This window comes from Doryrhamphus excisus, linkage group LG1 (genome assembly GCF_037039965.1).
Source record: "Doryrhamphus excisus strain RoL-2023G ecotype Guam linkage group LG1, RoL_Dexc_Guam_v1.1, whole genome shotgun sequence".
NCBI classification, from domain to species: domain Eukaryota; kingdom Metazoa; phylum Chordata; class Actinopteri; order Syngnathiformes; family Syngnathidae; genus Doryrhamphus; species Doryrhamphus excisus.
In genome coordinates this window covers 27,062,311-27,082,624 of record NC_136357.1, presented here as the reverse complement: position 1 = coordinate 27,082,624, position 20,314 = coordinate 27,062,311, and the positions used below count along the sequence as shown (strand labels likewise).

The 20,314-nt window shown below is 37.7% G+C and overlaps 1 protein-coding gene across 12 annotated transcripts in view; it reads right to left on the bottom strand.

Annotated features, from left to right (window-relative positions):
* Positions 1 to 20,314, bottom strand: part of tjp1a (tight junction protein 1a) — a 130,549-nt gene that overhangs the window by 39,405 nt on the left and 70,830 nt on the right. For 7 of the 12 annotated variants that reach the window (XM_058078741.2, XM_058078745.2, XM_078792925.1 and 4 more), the window contains 5 exons: positions 7,532 to 7,588; positions 5,475 to 5,599; positions 4,364 to 4,466; positions 3,914 to 4,247; positions 1,436 to 1,542 (listed from right to left, as the gene is read on the bottom strand). The exons of 1 other annotated variant lie outside the window; for it this stretch is intronic. In XM_058078741.2, the coding sequence (XP_057934724.2) occupies positions 1,436 to 1,542; positions 3,914 to 4,247; positions 4,364 to 4,466; positions 5,475 to 5,599; positions 7,532 to 7,588 (726 nt within the window). The remainder of the gene's footprint in view (positions 1 to 1,435; positions 1,543 to 3,913; positions 4,248 to 4,363; positions 4,467 to 5,474; positions 5,600 to 7,531; positions 7,589 to 20,314) is intronic. 4 more of the 12 variants (XM_058078742.2, XM_058078743.2, XM_058078747.2 and 1 more) reach the window with 1 other exon arrangement.

Genomic DNA, 20,314 nt, shown 5'->3' with positions numbered 1-20,314 from the left:
TGGCGATGTGATACGTATCACGATACCAGGCTCACGATACGATATATCACGATACTGTTAACAAGGTGGAATTTGTGCTGATTTGTTGATCATCGCTCATCAACTTAACATGACTCTACAAGCCACAATTAGGGATGTGTATTAGCAAGAATCTGGCAATACGATACGTATCACGATACCAGGCTCACGATACGATATATCACGATACTGTTAACAAGGTGGTATTTGTGCTGATTTGTTAATACGCGATGACATCACTCTACAAGCCATAATTAGGGGCAAGAATCTGGCGATACGATACGTATCACGATACGATATCACAATATATCATGATACTGTTAACAAGGTGTAATTTGTGCAGATTTGTTGATATGCGATGACATCACTCTACAAGCCACAATTAGGGGCAAGAATCTGGCGATACGATACGTATCACGATACCAGGCTCACGATATGATATATCACGATATATAACGATACTGTTAACAAGGTGTAATTTGTGCTGATTTGTTGATATGCGATGACATCACTCTACAAGCCATAATTAGGGATGTGTATTAGCAAGAATCTGGCGATACGATACGTATCACGATACCAAGCACACGATAAGATATATAACGATACTGTTAACAAGGTGTAATTTGTGCTGATTTGTTGATATGCGATGACATCACTCTACAAGCCATAATTAGGGATGTGTATTAGCAAGAATCTGGCGATACGATACGTATCACGATACCAAGCTCACGATAAGATATATAACGATACTGTTAACAAGGTGTAATTTGTGCTGATTTGTTGATATGCGATGACATCACTCTACAAGCCATAATTAGGGATGTGTATTAGCAAGAATCTGGCGATACGATACGTATCACGATACCAAGCTCACGATACGATATATCACGATACTGTTAACAAGGCGATATTTTTTTTCGTTTTTCTTGTAGTTAAAGATTATAAATTTAGCATGCTTGAAATAATTATATATTTTTAATAATTTTTATAATTGTAATAATTTTTAAAAATAATTTAAAAATAATTAAAAAATGTAAAATAATTTTTAATGATTTTTAAAAATGTAATAATTATTTGAAAAACAAAATACCTGCAATATCACAGTATTACTTTTGTAGTATATGTACAAAAGGACCTTGGCATGGCTTGCTAGCGGCGGGTCCTCGCGGTGGACTCGCAGATTTGTCGTGTTTCCCGAATGCTATCATATGATACGATAAATGTCGATATCATACTTTTCAATATCTATACAGTATCATGGAACCAAGTATCGCGATATATCAGCGAAAGGATATTATCTTACACCCCTAGACAACTACAATGTTGACTTTACTATGAAGAAAAACATTCTTGCTAACATTAGCAGGTACTTGCTACTTGCTAGCATGCGTGCGATACCGACATGGAATGAGCCCACCTTCAAAACGACATCTCCCTCCTGGATGTTCCCGTCTCTGGCAGCAAGGCTCTCGGGAGAGATGTCCTTCACGAAGATATGGCTCGCTAACCGCAGTCCGTATTCTGCTTTTCGGAGTGGAAATGCAAGACGTGGAATTTTAGCAGATAGCTAAAAAAAGATGGCTGCGCATTCAAAGTACAACTCACAGAGCTAACTAGTCTAAACTGAACATGATAAAGACTAGATAGGACAGATCTATAGTTAGACAGATATCTGGACTCTGTAGACTCCATCTAGACCAGGGGTCGGCAACCTTTCCTATTAAAAGATTGATCCATCTATCTAGTATCCAGTATCCATCTATCTAGTGTATATCTAGTATCTATTAACCAGTATCTATTATCCAATATCTAGTATCCAGCAATCTAGTATCTATCTAGTGTATATCTAGTATCTATCTATTATCCATGTATATAGTGTATATCTAGTATCCATCTATCTATCCATCTATCTATCTAGTATCCATCTATCTATCCATCTATCTATCTAGTATCCATCCATCCAGTATCTATCCATCCAGTATCTAGTATCTATCTCTCCAGCATCTATCCATCTAGCATCTATCCATCTAGCATCTATCCATCTATCTAGCATCTATCTATCCAGCATCTATCCATCTAGCATCTATCCATCTATCTAGCATCTAGCATCTAGCATCTATCTAGCATCAAGCATCCATTTATCTAGCATCTATCTAGCATCTAGCATCCATCTAGCATCTAGCATCTATCTAGCATCAAGCATCCATTTATCTAGCATCTATCTAGCATCTAGCATCTATCTAGCATCTAGCATCCATCTAGCATCTAGCATCCATCTAGCATCTAGCATCCATCTAGCATCTAGCATCTAGCATCTATCTAGCATCTAGCATCCATCTAGCATCTATCTAGCATCTAGCATCCATTTATCTAGCATCCATCTAGCATCTAGCATCTATCTAGCATCTAGCATCTAGCATCCATCTATCTAGCATCTATCTAGCATCTAGCATCCATCTATCTAGCATTTATCTAGCATCCATCTATCTAGCATCTATCTAGCATCCATCTATCTAGCATCTATCTAGCATCCATCTATCTAGCATCTATCTAGCATCTATCTAGCATCCATCTATCTAGCATCTATCTAGCATCTATCTAGCATCTATCTAGCATCTAGCATCCATCTAGCATCCATCTATCTAGCATCTATCTAGCATCCATCTATCTAGCATCTATCTATCTAGCATCTATCTAGCATCTAGCATCTAGCATCCATCTAGCATCTAGCATCCATCTAGCATCTAGCATCCATCTAGCATCTAGCATCCATCTAGCATCCATCTAGCATCCATCTAGCATCTATCTAGCATCCATCTAGCATCCATCTAGCATCCGTCTAGCATCCGTCTAGCATCCGTCTAGCATCCGTCTAGCATCCGTCTAGCATCCGTCTAGCATCTGTCTAGCATCTATCATCTATCTAGCATCTATCTATTTATCTAGCGTCTATCTAGCATCTATCTAGCGTCTATCTAGCATCTATCTAGCATCTATCTAGCATCTATCTAGCATCTATCTAGCATCTATCTAGCGTCTATCTAGCGTCTATCTAGCGTCTATCTAGCGTCTATCTAGCGTCTATCTATTTATCTAGCATCTATCTAGCATCTATCTAGCATCTATCTAGCGTCTATCTAGCATCTATCTAGCATCTATCTAGCATCTATCTAGCATCTATCTAGCGTCTATCTAGCGTCTATCTAGCGTCTATCTAGCGTCTATCTAGCATCTATCTAGCATCTATCTAGCATCTATCTAGCATCTATCTAGCGTCTATCTAGCGTCTATCTAGCGTCTATCTAGCGTCTATCTAGCATCTATCTAGCATCTATCTAGCGTCTATCTAGCGTCTATCTAGCGTCTATCTAGCGTCTATCTAGCATCTATCTAGCATCTATCTAGCATCTATCTATTTATCTAGCATCTATCTAGCATCTATCTAGCATCTATCTAGCATCTATCTAGCATCTATCTAGCATCTATCTAGCATCTATCTAGCATCTATCTAGCATCTATCTAGCATCTATCTAGCATCTATCTAGCATCTATCTAGCATCTATCTATCTATCTATCTTATGAACTTTCAAAGTTTCTACCTGATGGCTGAAGAAATGTGTAGCGACGTGCGCGTCTCCCATGATTTCCATTGACTGGCAGATTAAGAGGGAATTTTGGGGTATCAAAGTAGTTCAGAGTAGAAAAAGCGGAGTTGATGGAGTACTCTTGCTAGTATCGGATCTTGCTAATATAGAAGCTAAATGGACATAAATATCTGTGTAAAATTCCCCACCAAGTTCGGGCTGATGCGGCTCCGGAGCCGTGGGTTGCTGACCCCTGACCTAGCCCTTACTAAAACAACAAGCCCTCGTTTCTCGGACATTGTGTTGCCCACCTTCATTTTTCCGCGACTTGACGAGTGTGACTTTGGAAGGCCTGGTGGGGGCGGAAGAGGCTTGCGAACGGCGATCGGAGCGCGGCGACACGCTCCTTTCCCGCGAGGCACTGTGATCCCGTCTACCGCTGCTGCTGCGTTCACGGTCACGTCGTCGGCCGCTGCTCGTGCCTCCGCTCGCGCTCGCTCCGCCGTAGGCACTTTGTCCGGCACGACCGCTGCGATGCTCGTAGCCGTCTTCCTCGTCGCTGTCCTCTTCTTCGTGCTCCGACATCGTCTCCCTGTCCCCCGGCCGAGAGACGGGGATCTGTACTTTCCTTTTCCTACGAATAGTCTGAAAACGAACATACGCGGTTATCGTTTTACCAGAATGATGCGTTTATTCGCAACATGAACCTCAGGACAGTCCTTGAGGGTACTCAAACCATGGGCACAAGATGTCAGACTTACTATCTTTGCATTTTTGCCGCTCTTGCGGAGTTGTTGCACGGCGTAGGCATGCTCCACATTGTCCATGGACACGGCATTGACCATCACCACGCGGTCATTTTCTCTGAAACATCAAACACAGCATCCTGTCAATGATAGATGCACTTCATTTCAATGTACGCACACACACAGGTATATATATTTAATGAATGAATGTTGTAATATTATGCAGTATATTGTTGCCGCTATGGAATTTTCTTCCCTCCCTTAATAATGTTTTTATTTAATAAATTAATATTTTATTTATTTATTTATTTATTTTAATTCATATTATATGTATAATATGTATATATATATTTAATTCAATTTAATTAAACTTAAATTAATTTAATGTAATGTATTTATTTTAATATATATATATATATATATATATATATATATAATTTTATTAATTTAATTAAATTTAATTATAATTTAATTAAACTTAAAATAAATAAATAAATTAATTAATAAAATCCTTCCTGGTTTCTTTTTTTTAATTTTTTTGCATGCTTGTCAGATTAACAAACATATTTAAATATTAGTCAATTTATTTCTTATTTATTATTATATATTTATTTAAATATATATATATATATATATATGTATAATATATATACATATATATAATTCAATTTAATTAAACTTAAAATAAATTAATTAATTAATTAATAAAATCCTTCCTGGTTTCTTTTTTTTTATTTTTTTGCATGCTTGTCAGATTAACAAACATATTTAAATATTAGTCAATTTATTTCTTATTTATTATTATATATTTATTTAAATATATATATATATGTATAAAATATATATATATTTAATTCAATTCCATTAAACTTAAATTAAAATAAATATATAATAATAAATAAGAAATAAATTAATATTTACATTTTATACGAATGTTATAAAATTATAAATTTTTTATATTTATTTTAATTTATATTATATGTATAATATATATTTAATTTAATTTAATTAAACTTAAATTAAAATAAATATATAATAATCTGACAAGCATGCAAAAATAAAAAATTAAAAAATCAGGAAGGCGGAAGAGACTTTTTTTGTTTGTTTGTCAAGTATGGAAACTTACTGCAGCAGTCCCTCCGCCGGACCTCCTTTTAGAACATCCGATATCACAATAGACGTCTCCCCGCTTTGAAAGTGTGGGTTGTCTCTCCCACCTGAGATGGCAATACCAAACCCGAATCCAGGAGCCTGGACACACACACACACACACACACACACGTCATCATCATTCATTACTAATATGGCTTTTTATTATATAGATTATCAGCATAACTATAATATGAATATATCAGTCATGTACATTAAGATGGCTTTAACAGACCCATCGCCTGCAGCTCTGAGGGAGCAGGCCATGTGATGCAACAACCCCCCCCCCCCCCTGACCCCCCCACCCCACCACCACAACATCAGATGAGAGAGCCAGAAATGGAGGAATCACAGCCAACAACGGTCTTCTCCTTCGGCCTCGCTGAAGCTGCTAACTAATTAGATTACTACAACCGGGACCGTCTAGACAGGTTCTCTATTGTACACCAGGGATTTTCAATGTGGGAGGCGCCAGAAGAAAAATAAAGAAAAACATCCTTTTAAGCCTGTTAATCTGTTGACAATATTTTAGCACTAACTCAATGAACAGATTTTTTTTTTTTTTTAAAGGCAGCAGCTGTACCATTACACTACCATAGACTTGACAGGTGAATAAATTCTGCCATTTTTTTGATTTGACTTGGTCTAACTTGGTGCCGGGGCGGCACGGCGGTCGAGTGGTTATTTCTCACAATATTTCGTGTCTATCAAACATTTGGAGCATTTCTTTAAATATTGGCATTTTGATATGGAAAAAAAAGCCTTTTAAAATGACATCTTTCACTCTGTAAAGTTGCATAATTGCCGTTTGTGATATGTATTTCCTCACAATATTTCATGTCTATCAAACATTTGGAGCATTTCTTTAAATATTGGCATTTTGATATGGAAAAAAAAGCCTTTTAAAATGACATCTTTCACGCTGTAAAGTTGCATAATTGGCGTTTGTGATATGTATTTTCTCACAAAATTTCATGTCTATCAAACATTTGGAGCATTTCTTTAAATATTGGCATTTTGATATGGAAAAAAAGTCTTTTAAAATGACATCTTTCACTCTGTAAAGTTGCATAATTGGCGTTTGTGATATGTATTTTCTCACAATATTTCATGTCTATCAAACATTTGGAGCATTTCTTTAAATATTGAGATTTTGATATGGAAAAAAAAGCCTTTTAAAATTACATCTTTCACTCTGTAAAGTTGCATAATTGGCGTTTGTGATATGTATTTTCTCACAATATTTTGTGTCTATCAAACATTTGGAGCATTTCTTTAAATATTGGCATTTTGATATGGAAAAAAAAGTCTTTTAAAATGACATATTTCACGCTGTAAAGTTGCATAATTGGCGTTTGTGATATGTATTTTCACACAATATTTCATGTCTATCAAACATTTGGAGCATTTCTTTAAATATTGGCATTTTGATATGGAAAAAAAGTCTTTTAAAATGACATCTTTCACTCTGTAAAGTTGTATAATTGGCGTTTGTGACATTTATTTTCTCACAATATTTTGTGTCTATCAAACATTTGGAACATTTCACCAGTCCAGGGTGTGCTGGGATAGGCTCCAGCACCCTCCGCGACCCTTGTGAGGAAAAAGCAGTAGAAAATGAATGAATTATTAACTTGGTCCCTTTGCGCATTAGGCCAAGAATGCGCCCCCTTCTATAAAATCGGGCCCTGTGAGAGTATTTAGAACATTATATACTTTCTATACATAAACCTGACTACATTAAGACAAGAAAAGGACGAGTGTCATATGGGCTGCCTTGAGCAGGAAGGAAGAGAAAAGAAAGGAGAGAGGAAGGAAGTGGATGCTGATGCCTGTCTTCCTTCGCCTTCGTTTCCTGCCATCTGGGCTCCCTGACTATTGTTCCAGCGCCATGCATCCTGCTCTTACAGCTGGTACTCTCGCAGACGGAATACGCATTATTGGGGAGTAGACACAGTGGAGTATGGAGTAGATACAGTAGATACAGGTGGAAAAAAAAATGTCCGACTGGATGACAGCGTTGCAGACACCTACCCTGTGAAGGGTGACTGTGTGCTGTTCCCATATGACGGTTTCTTCCATCGCTGCACTCTGAAAGACAAAAAACAAGACGGAAATGATTATTATTATTTCATGCGGCGGACAATTAACCCAGTCGATTATGAAAAATCCCTGAAAAGCTGCTAACTGAAGGCATATGCATTCACTAGGAGGATTTCGTGTTCAAAGTGTTGAGTGTTAAGTTGCTGTGTGGTGATTTTAGCCTTCTCTGCAAGATGACTTTTTGTAATTTGTAGTTTTGTAATTGGATTTTTAAATGCAGACCGAAAAAAATAAACACAGTTGAGTTAATGTGTAGAGCTGCATTAAAAAAAACAATAACAACAAAGCGCATTCAAAATGCATTCACTAGGAAACTCAATAGTGGGGCAGAGATTGACTGGGAATAATGCATTATGGGAAGAAATTAAATAGTTGTTATTTTTATGTTTTAAAACAGTACTGTTACTTTGCTTGTACATTTCCTAGCTACCTTTTGGGTGTTAAGTTGCTGTGTGGTGATTTTAGCCTTCTCTCCAAGATGACTTTTGTAATTTGACTTTTAAATGCAGACCAGCCAGCCAGTAAAACGCAATCAGAAAACACACGTGAAAATGGAAACCTTTTGGGTGTTAAGTTGCTGTGTGATGATTTTAGCCTTCTCTCCAAGATGACACTGTATTGTGTCAGCTCGTGATTGGCTCCTGCTAAAGGCACCCTTATCAATGAGTTTAGTAATTTGACTTTTAAATGCAGACCCCCATGGCAGCCGTTGGCCAATGAACTCCTCTGCTGGGAACAATGCATTATGGGAAGAAGTTAAAATATTTTGAACCAGTACTGTTACTTGCTTGTACATTCCCTAGCTACCTTTTAAGTGTTAAGTTGCTGTGTGGTGATTTTAGCCTTCTCTCCAAGATGACACTGTAATGCGTCAGCTCGTGATTGGCTCCTGCTAAAGGCACCCCTATTAATGAGTTTAGTAATTTGACTTTTAAATGCAGACCCCCATGGCAGCCGTTAGCCAATGAACTGCTCTGCTGGGAACAATGCATTATGGGAAGAAGTTAAAATAGTTGTTATTTTTATGTTTTAAACCAGTACTGTTACTTTTCTTGTATATTTCCTAGCTACCTTTTGAGTGTTAAGTTGCTGTGTGGTGATTTTAGCCTTCTCTCCAAGATGACTTGAGTTTTGTAATTTGACTTTTAAATGCAGACCGGCCATCTAGTAAACCACAATCAGAAAACACACATGAAAAATGAAAACACAGTTGAGTTACTATGTAGAGCTGCATTAAAAAAATAACAACAACAAAAAAACACACACGTCATCATGCAAAACAAGATGCGTGATGACACACAAAAGGTCAACGACGAGTATTAAGATTGAGCGAATAAATATTGTTGTGCTTTTCCCCCCCTCTCAGGAAAGGAGTATTAAAAAGGTAGGCAATCTCCTTTGCTCATTTGCATGACTGGGGACCCTCAAGTCCACATGTGAAAAGATTATGAGTGACAGCAGCGTTGAGTAAATAGCCTCAAGAGATTGAGCGAGATTTATTATTTATTACATATTATTCCCGGGCTGGGTCATTTGAGAGAGCTGAAGCAAAGATGGGAGTCATTTAGCTACTCGTCTGTCATGCTGGAGTTAAACCGAGGCTAGACGAGCATCTCTTGTCTTTGACTCATTTTTCCAGATTTGGTTGCATCGAACGCCGCGCCGTTTCCGTTAGCATGACTGCGTCGGTTTGTTTTGCTTTAATGCACTTCAAGTCAGTAAAAAATAATAATAATAATAATACAATAATTAGGGCCGAAGCTAACATATTTAACAAAGTGGTATGACATTTTTTTTTTTTTTTTTAAACGTTGTCGGTCGTGTTCGCCTGCAGGGAACCGGGCTACAGCTGTCCGTGGCGAGCGAAGGGAAAAAGATATAAACGGCGCCGCACGTGGCAGACCGCACGTTAATTACCGCTTCCATTTAATCAGGCTGTCATAATAACACGGCGATATCTACCCAACCCATCGTTGCGATAATCCCCCCCCCCCCACACACACACACACAACCCTTCATCTGCAGCCCTTATTACAGTCATTACCTTTCTCATCAGGAAAATATTCCATTCCGATGTTATGAAGAACGTGCAACAGATGTCTTGTAAGAAAGGTTGTTTACTATTTATATAGTCGATTTGGACAAGTTTGTTTTTGTTGTTGTTGGCAGCAGCAATAATAAGTGGAAAGAAATAGTAATAAAAATAATAAATAAGAATATATATATATATATATATATAAATAAGAAATAATAATAGGCAGGGCGGCACGGCGGTCGAGTGGTTAGCGCGCAGACCTCACAGCTTGGAGGGTTTGTTAGCAGCATTGTTTATACTTAAATGATGAACAGGTTTGCATGAAATTTGCACGGTGTAAAAAAAAAGTGGTTAGCGCTCAGGCCTCACAGCTAGGAGACCAGGGTTCAATTCCACCCTCGGCACATCTCTGTGTGGAGTTTGGAGTTTCTCCGGGTACTCCGGTTTCCTCCCACATTCCAAAAAAAAACATGCTAGGTTAATTAGCGACTCCAAATTGTCCATAGGTATGAATGTGAGTGTGAATGGTTGTTTGACTATATGTGCCCTGTGATTGGATGGCGACCAGTCTAGGGTGTACCCCGCCTCTCTCGCCCAAAAGACAGCTGGGATGGGCTCCAGCCCCCCCCTGTGACAGTGAGGAAAAAGCGGTAGAAAATGAATGAATGAATGAATAATAGGCAGCAATAATAATAAAATGGAATGGAACTCTTATTTTGAAGGCAGGAAGTGTGGTCTGTTGACGGTTAAGTTGAGCTGGGTGCAAAAAAAAATAAATAAACGTGCCTCTCGTCTATTTTTTACCCACTCAGAACTTGTCGCGATGTAGTTAAAAATCATCGTAAAATGCTCGCTTACGTTGAAGCGGTAAAACACACTCATATAGCCACGCTAGCATGCTATGCTAATAATAAAAGGGTTAGGGTTAGCTGTGCTTAAAAGTTTTTTTTGGTGTTTTTACTGTGTGACCGACATGCTAACCACCAGGCAACTTTGTTGGAACTAAACAGCCTCACAATTCCTTCATCACACACTTTGTCGGCCTCTCTCGCTATTTTGTTGATTCTCAAGTGTCAATTTAATTTTTGGTGTTTTAGCATTTAACATGTCCATACATTTTCTATTTTGGAATGTGGGAGGAAGTCTTCCATAGATCTGGACTGACTGCGTGACCGACATGCTAACCACCAGGCAACTTTGCAACTTGGCGGGATGTTAAGTACACAGAATTTTTTTTTTTTTTTTTACTTTTAATTAATTAAATGTGTTTTTCCATACAGTGTGTACAACACATTCATTGCTGTCTTTTTCAGTGTTGGAACTAAACAGCCTCACAATTCCTTCATCACACACTTTGTCGGCCTCTCTCGCAATTTTGTTGATTCTCAAGTGTCAATTTAATTTTTGGTGTTTTAGCATTTAACATGTCCATACATTTTCTATTTTGGAATGTGGGAGGAAGTCTTCCATAGATCTGGACTGACTGCGTGACCGACATGCTAACCACCAGGCAACTTTGCAACTTGGCGGGATGTTAAGTACACAGAATTTTTTTTTTTTTACTTTTAATTAATTAAATGTGTTTTTCCATATAGTGTGTACAACACATTCATTGCTGTCTTTTTCAGTGTTGGAACTAAACAGCCTCACAATTCCTTCATCACACACTTTGTCGGCCTCTCTCGCAATTTTGTTGATTCTCAAGTGTCAATTTAATTTTTGGTGTTTTAGCATTTAACATGTCCATACATTTTCTATTTTGGAATGTGGGAGGAAGTCTTCCATAGATCTGGACTGACTGCGTGACCGACATGCTAACCACCAGGCAACTTTGCAACTTGGCGGGATGTTAAGTACACAGAATTTTTAATTTTTTTTTTTACTTTTAATTAATTAAATGTGTTTTTCCCATACAGTGTGTACAACACATTCATTGCTGTCTTTTTCAGTGTTGGAACTAAACAGCCTCACAATTCCTTCATCACACACTTTGTCGGCCTCTCTCGCTATTTTGTTGATTCTCAAGTGTCAATTAAATTTTTGGTGTTTTAGCATTTAACATGTCCATACATTTTCTATTTTGGAATGTGGGAGGAAGTCTTCCATAGATCTGGACTGACTGCGTGACCGACATGCTAACCACCAGGCAACTTTGCAACTTGCCGGGATGTTAAGTACACAGAATTTTTTTTTTTTTTTAACTTTTAATTAATTAAATGTGTTTTTCCATACAGTGTGTACAACACATTCATTGCTGTCTTTTTCAGTGTTGGAACTAAACAGCCTCACAATTCCTTCATCACACACTTTGTCGGCCTCTCTCGCTATTTTGTTGATTCTCAAGTGTCAATTTAATTTTTGGTGTTTTAGCATTTAACATGTCCATACATTTTCTATTTTGGAATGTGGGAGGAAGTCTTCCATAGATCTGGACTGACTGCGTGACCGACATGCTAACCACCAGGCAACTTTGCAACTTGGCGGGATGTTAAGTACACAGAATTTTTAATTTTTTTTTTTACTTTTAATTAATTAAATGTGTTTTTCCCATACAGTGTGTACAACACATTCATTGCTGTCTTTTTCAGTGTTGGAACTAAACAGCCTCACAATTCCTTCATCACACACTTTGTCGGCCTCTCTTGCAATTTTGTTGATTCTCAAATGTCAATTTAATTTTGAAGCAAATTAGCCATTGAGATTGTGCTGTCCTTTTTGTCACGCGGTAGACCAGCCCTTCAAACCCCGTTGGTGGATTTTTTGACACTGCTCCACGAGGTTCTCGATCAATCGCCTTTCACTTAAACTGTCATATGTATTTTTGTGTATTTTTCCATGATGTGTGTGTGTGTGTGTATGAAGTGCAAAAACTTAAGAAAGTGATGTCACAAGATTAGAACGTGACCATAAAGCTGTAACACAACACAACACAACAATGACTCTGTTAGCATCACCTACTGAGTCCACAGTTAACCTTTTCACCCTGATTTCCATGGCAGCTCTGTGTCGATGTTATTTGTGTCCATAATTGGCACAAAGGGCCAGAGTGTCCTCAAAAACTTATCCAGTCCCCCCCCCCGCCTCCCCATGTCTGCCACTACAACTCTCACAGTAATGCCGCCCATTGTGTGACGGGACGTGACCCATTTAGCCACCACAGCTCCCTCTCTGACGTTCCCCGACACATCCATTTCTCTCTCAAGTGTTTTCTGACACAAGCAGCCATCCGTTCACCCCCCCACTTCACTAATCAAACAGTCCGGCCCCAACCGAGGGGAGTGATTGTGTCATGTGACCAGGGGGGGGGGGTCAGGCAAGCATGTGGTCTCGTCCTTGAACTATGGGGCTGTGCTGAAAGGCAGGGAAGCAGAATGAAAAAAGGAAATGAACAGTCAATGACTTGTTTCACTAATTGCATAAGAATGTAGCCTGAAACTCATTAGGGACGCACATACATAACTCCATTTTTTTTGTTTTTTTGTCAGTGTGTATTTTGTTCACAAACCAAGCAGGACTGTATGCAATTTTACACACAAAACAGAAATAGCGAGGAAAACAAAAGGCCGCGGTTTATCTAATAAAGTGACAAGAGTCGTGTATAACAATGGTGGGCTTGATGTTGCCCAAACTCGTAACGGTCTAGTGTGTTTACACTTCAGTATTAGTCAGGCTTGAACTCTGGGCCAGGTCGGGGGAACAAAGAGCTGCCATTAAAAACTACACGTTTGAGTTTTTAATCGCACAAATCATACTGTTTAAGGTGATAAACGTTGACTCGGGCTCTTTAAAGGAAGCCTTATAGACACAATGATGTCTTAGATATGACTTAAATATTATAGTAATGGTTTTATTTTATTTGAACATGCATCAGATTACAATTGAATGCATCACATAATCAGTACAGAGTTCCACATGTCCAAAAGGAGTAGGAAGAACTCCATCTGGTACTTTTACAATCAGTAACTGTTGCATTTGTTCACTTCCTGCTTTCCTAATATAGTTTAAGTAATTTATTTTATGGTAACATGTACCCAGAAAAAATTATTACGTTTGATTCATGTTCTTGTTAAAAGTTAAATAACTGTTCATAGTTATCCTCCCTATCCGTGTGGAAGTGGTAAGTTTTTGGCTATTTAAGTTGAAAGGAAATAACTTGAAGGCTACCGTTTAGGTCACTAGCTCTAACTAGTTTGCGAGTTAGCATGTGTCTCAAGACCCTGCAGTTGCGCAATATGTTGTAAATAAAAAGAGTATAAATGTGACTATAGTCGTGTTTTGTCATGTCTACAGGGCTCTAATAATGCTTTGTTCATTTTAATATGAAAAAAATAATTTGTCCACCCATCAACTATATGTGGTTTCTTAAGTTTTTATTATTATTATTATATTTATTTATTACTGATTAATTGATTTTTCATCTTATTTTGTGTAGAAAAATAAAAATGAAGATATTTGAGAACAGTGGAATGTTTTATCATAGCTTTTATTGTAGAAAATCGGAACCAAAGCACTGAAAAAGTTTGTATATTTTTCTGTTTTTAATAAATGCATTTTTTTTGTTTGTTTTTTTGTAAAAACCTGATGCAGCCCAGTCTCGCCCAGACCCTAGCTCCAGTGGCCCCCAGGTAAATTGAGTTTGAGACCCCTGGTATATCCATTCTGCGACCAAGTAAAAAGTGAGCTGGAATGTGTCTGAATAAACAACACCGATACAGATCACAATCCCGGGCAGCATGAGAACTCGCTGATGTTCTTCCCCTATCAAAGAAAACTTGTTTTAATAAACACATCGGATTCTAAGAAGCAAAATACATAATATAATCCAGTTCGGCCAATCACAGAGTACATTACGTACCATTTTTCCGTCTTAGGAATGCGGCATACGGTGTTGGTGTATCACATTTGTATCACTTAAGGAACAAAAAAAAAACACTCCATATTGATTGTAATGGCTAGCAACACAGTGACTGTAGGCGGGAGGGACACCTTAGAAATCTTTAGGTGAGTGTTCCTGCACTCCTTGACGGCCTGAGGCAGGATGTAAGCAAGAGCAACCACAGCACCCACAGGAAAACACTCAGCTTCCTGTTTGCCGGAAATGGCTTCAACTTCCAGTGAAAAGTTGAAAAAAAAAATTCTTCCTCACATAGCTCACCTAATCTTACGGCCTTATCTTTTTTTTTTTTTTTTTTGGGGGGGGGGGGGGGGGGTCATGAGCAAGTAGGGATGTTCCTATCCACGTTTTTTTTTTGCTTCAGTAGTTTTGCCTATCCCAGCTGTCTTAGGGCGAGCCAGCCAATCACAGGGCACATATAGACAAACAACCATTCACACTCATATTCATACCTTAATAAAAATAATATTTAATCAACAATTTATCAAAAATATTAATACATAATGAAACACATTTATTTAAACAATATATAAATAATGTATTAACAATTATTTATATAACAATTATAATTGAAATTATAAATAATGGTATATTTATAATTATTTATATACAAAATAATTATATAGAATTATAACATACATATTCATTCATTCATTCATTCATTTTCTACCGCTTTTTCCTCATGAAGGTCACGGGGGGGCTGGAGCCTATCCCAGCTGTCTTCTGGCGAGCCAGCCAATCACACGGCACATATAGACAAACAACCATTCACACTCACATTCATACCTTAATAAAAATAATATTTAATCAAGAATTTATCAAATATATTAATACATAATGAAACACATTTATTTAAAAATATATAAATAATTTATTAATAATTATTTATAATAATTCTTTAATAATATAATAATAATAATAATTATTATTATTTATATAATAATTAATAGTATAATTATAATTATATGTATAATAATTATTTATATAACAATTAAAATTTAAATTATAAATAATGGTATATTATAATTATTTATATACTAAATAATTATGTATAATTATGACATACATATTCATATTAAAATATATTTTATGTAAATAAACATTTATTACAATATATAATTTTATTCTTATATTTTATGTTTTATCCATGTTATTGTTCAATTTGGAGTCGCTAATTAACCTAGCATGTTTTTTTGGAATGTGGGAGGAAACCGGAGTACCCGGAGAAAACCCACGCATGCACGGTGGAGAACATGCAAACTCCACACAGAGATAGCCGAGGGTGGAATTTGAACCCTGGTCTCCTAGCTGTGAGGTCTGCGCGCTAACCCCTCGACCGCCGTGCCGCCCCGGCACCAATTTAGCCCAAGTCACCACACAGCAACTTAACACTCAAAAAGGTAGCTAGGAAATATACAAGCAAAGTAACAGTACGGAACAGAACATACAAACTCCACACAGAGATGGGCCGAGGGTGGAATTTGAACCCTGGTCTCCTAGCTGTGAGGCCTGAGCGCGAACCACTTTTTACACCATGCAGCCCTATTGCACAACATACACTTTAATAGTCCCAGCTCTTACAAGCATATATATTTTTGACCAAAAAACAGTGAATCTGCGCGCTAACCACTCGACCGTTGTGCCGCCCCTAATAAACAACAGAAGAAGAAAAACACCACGAAGAAGACATAATGGCTATTGACATAATATTTGCAAATGATGATTAATAAATATTAATTATAAAAAGTGATATTGGATAATTCCTCACGGCACACCTGACGGTTTCTCAAGGTACACTAGTGCGCCGCGGCACAAGAAGACGAAGATGATTTTTTGCAATAACAACTGCATGCAAACGTATCCTGAACCCAAAGATGGCCGACTTCAACGCCACATTAAAACAATACATAAACGAGAGGCAGTCTTTTTGTCTGCTTGGCGGGGGCCCCGCAATGAAAACAATGACATAATCTCTTACGTTCTTCCTCTATGGTTGCTCTGTGATGCGAATTTTAGTAACCGCGCGTCGATAACATCGTATCGCAGGAAGCGTTGCAAAAATAACACGGCCATTTTTAGAGGTCGCTTGTGCGACCGTAATGAAGAAATGGGCGTGTGTAGGAAATCGCCGGTAGGCACATGACAATGACAACGATGATGATGATGATGATGATGATGATGATGATGCAGCGCTGTGTTTTGGCATGCCTAAATACACTTGAGTTAATTAGTTGAGTTAAAACAGCGAGCTCCACACCCGGTCAAACGTCTCCACGAGGACTCGGTTGAGCACAACAAGCTGATAAGTACACTTCAACGCACCTCTGATTGACAAGTATCCGACAAAGAGCTACCGCTGGAATGTCGAGGCTGGGAATAAAAATACAAAACCTATAATCCAGGCTTTTGGATTAAAACGTTAATCTGAGCCATGCTTTCTCTTCTGAAGTCTATTCCTGATGTTGTCTCGTGAAAAAGGAGGCAAAGGGAAATAAATAGAAGGATGGATCGAGGGGACGGGAAGGGACCGTCATGCCTCGCCGTCTCCAGGCTGACATATATATACACCGATACCGATTATCCGTGAAGTGATATCGGACAACACCGATCATTAACATGGATTAACCTTCCTCTTGTGTTGGATTTCTGGTATCATCTCTAATGTTACCGGGTCGGTTTTGACCCATGTATTAAATCAGCTATAAAATACACTAAAAATAATAAGTTCATGGTATTGGTTTAATTTCATTTGAACATGCATCAGATTACAATTGAATGCATCACACAATCAGTTGTCCAAAAGGAGTAGGAAGAAGCAAAGCTTATTAAATCCTACCCCTCCATCTGGTACTTTTACAATCAGTAACTGTTACATTTGTTCACTTCCTGTTTTCCTAATATAATTTAAGTGATTTATTTTATTGTATTTATTTATTTTTTTTTTAAAGTGATTTATATTTATTTTAATGATTTATTTTAGTTTTATTTTATTTTTAAATTTTTTTTGTCACGTACCGAAGTACGAGGTGATATTCACTCCTGATGTTCACTTCCTGCTTTCCTAATATAGTTTAAGTGATTTATTTTATTTTAATTATTTTTTTGTTTTATTTTATTTTATTTATTATTATTATTTTAATTTAAGTGATTTATATTTCATTTATTTTAATTATTTGTTTTTGTTGTATTTTAGTTTTATTTTATTTTTTAATTTTTTTTTTGAAATGTTGAGAAGAAAGTACATGGACGGACAGATGAATCTAATCTGATTTTTTCTGTTATTATTTGTAAATTTCCAACTGGAGCTAAATAAAATATAAAAAATAAAATAAAACTAAAATACAACAAAAATAAATAATTAAAATAAAATAAAATAAATATAAATAATTGACATTAAAATGATAATAATAAATAAAATAAAATAATGCAATAATATAAAACTGAAATAAATAATTAAAATAAAATAAATCACTTAAATTATATTAGGAAAGCAGGAAGTGAACAAATGTAACAGTTACTGATTGTAAAAGTACCAGATGGAGGGGTAGAATTTAATAAGCTTTGCTTCTTCCTACTCCTTTTTGGACATGTGGAACTGTGAACTGATTATGTGATGCATTCAATTGTAAATCTGATGCATGTTCAAATGAAATTAAACCATTACTATTACTTTCTGTAGGTAGACCTGTTGGGTCCTGCACTTCATGTTGGTGAAAACTAAGTGGAGAGCAATAACCAGGCCTCCAAGTGAAACCTTTGGATTCAGCCTATCAACACAAACACCCTACAGTCAGTATTTTCCATCCCACACTCCTCCCAGCTTGTGTTTTTTTTTTTCACACACTCATACACACAGGAATGTGTAGATAAGGAGACTGGATCCAACGCTCTCTGCCAGTTTCTCATTCCAAAAGGTTTCCCTCACCTTTTTCTCACTTCTCAGTATAGACTCAATCAACAGTGTTTCACATATAATCATTTTTTTGCAGTATTTGTACCCTTGTTATTGTATAATTGAACCGATGTATATAGTGTTGTTACTACGATACAGCGATACAGTAGTTGGCTGCGACTGCTTGTATCAGTGGGCTCATATTGCTGATTTTAGATGCAAGCCGATACAGTCTCGGTTAGCATACACCTCGGTTAGCATACACCTCGGCTAGCATACACCTCGGGTAGCATACACCTCGGGTAGCATACACCTCGGGTAGCATACACATTGTTTAGCACACACCTCGGTTAGCACACACCTCGGTTAGCACACACCTCGGTTAGCATACAACTCGGTTAGCATACACCTCGGGTAGCATACACCTCGGGTAGCATACACCTCGGGTAGCATACACATTGTTTCGCATACACCTCAATTAGCATACACCTCGGTTAGCATACACCTCGGTTAGCATACACCTCGGTTAGCATACAACTCGGTTAGCATACACCTCGGTTAGCATACAACTCGGTTAGCATACAACTCGGTTAGCATACACATTGTTTCGCATACACCTTGGTTAGCATACACCTCAATTAGCATACACCTCGGGTAGCATACACATTGTTTAGCATACACCTCGGGTAGCATACACCTCGGTTAGCATACACCTCGGTTAGCATACACCTCGGTTAGCATACACATTGTTTCGCATACACCTTGGTTAGCATACACCTTGGTTAGCATAACCTCAATTAGCATACACCTCGGGTAGCATACACATTGTTTAGCATACACCTCGGGTAGCATACACCTCGGGTAGCATACACCTCGATTAGCATACACCTCGATTAGCATACACCTGGATTAGCATACACCTGGATTAGCATACACCTGGATTAGCATACACCTCGATTAGCATACACCTCAGATAGCATACACATTGTTTAGCATACACCTCGGTTAGCATACACCTCGGTTAGCATACACCTCGGTTAGCATACACCTCGGTTAGCATACACCTCGGTTAGCATACACCTCGGGTACCATACACCTCGGGTACCATACACCTCGGGTACCATACACCTCGGGTAGCATACACCTCGGGTAGCATACACCTCGGGTAGCATACACATTGTTTAGCATACAACTCGGTTAGCATACACCTCGGTTAGCATACACCTCGGTTAGCATACACATTGTTTCGCACACACCTCGGTTAGCATACACCTCGATTAGCATACACCTCAGGTAGCATACACATTGTTTAGCATACACCTCGGTTAGCATACAACTCTGTTAGCATACCGAGATTAACATTTATTAATCATCATTTGCAAATATTACTAGTATTAATAGTACACGTGGACCCAAATATTCCAACTATTCTGGTTGATTATAGCGACGCACGTAGACAAGAGATTGGAATATTCCTTTCCATGTATACCATTGTTTCCGGAAAAGTCATTCGGAAAGAGAAAAACTCCTCATGTAAACGTGGCTACTGTGGAGTGTCTGTGGTGTAAAGACTGGCAGAGCAATGTAATATCGGCCCGTGTGGCAACACCTAGCTCCTTCCTCCTATAGACTTAGTGATGTTTTACAATGTAAAAAAAACGTGCCGTGGCTCAAAAAAGGTTGAAAAACACTGCAATATAAGAATACACCTATGCACGCAATTGATACCCCTATCTACACACCGCAAAGCATGCTGGGTAAACAAACACCCGATGAATCAGACCCCTTTCGACAGTATTGGAGATTGACATGAAAGCATGGTCTGTGGTCCGGGTTCATGTTTTTTTTTTTTTTTTGCCAATTATTTACATTTTAATTCAATTCGATTTACAC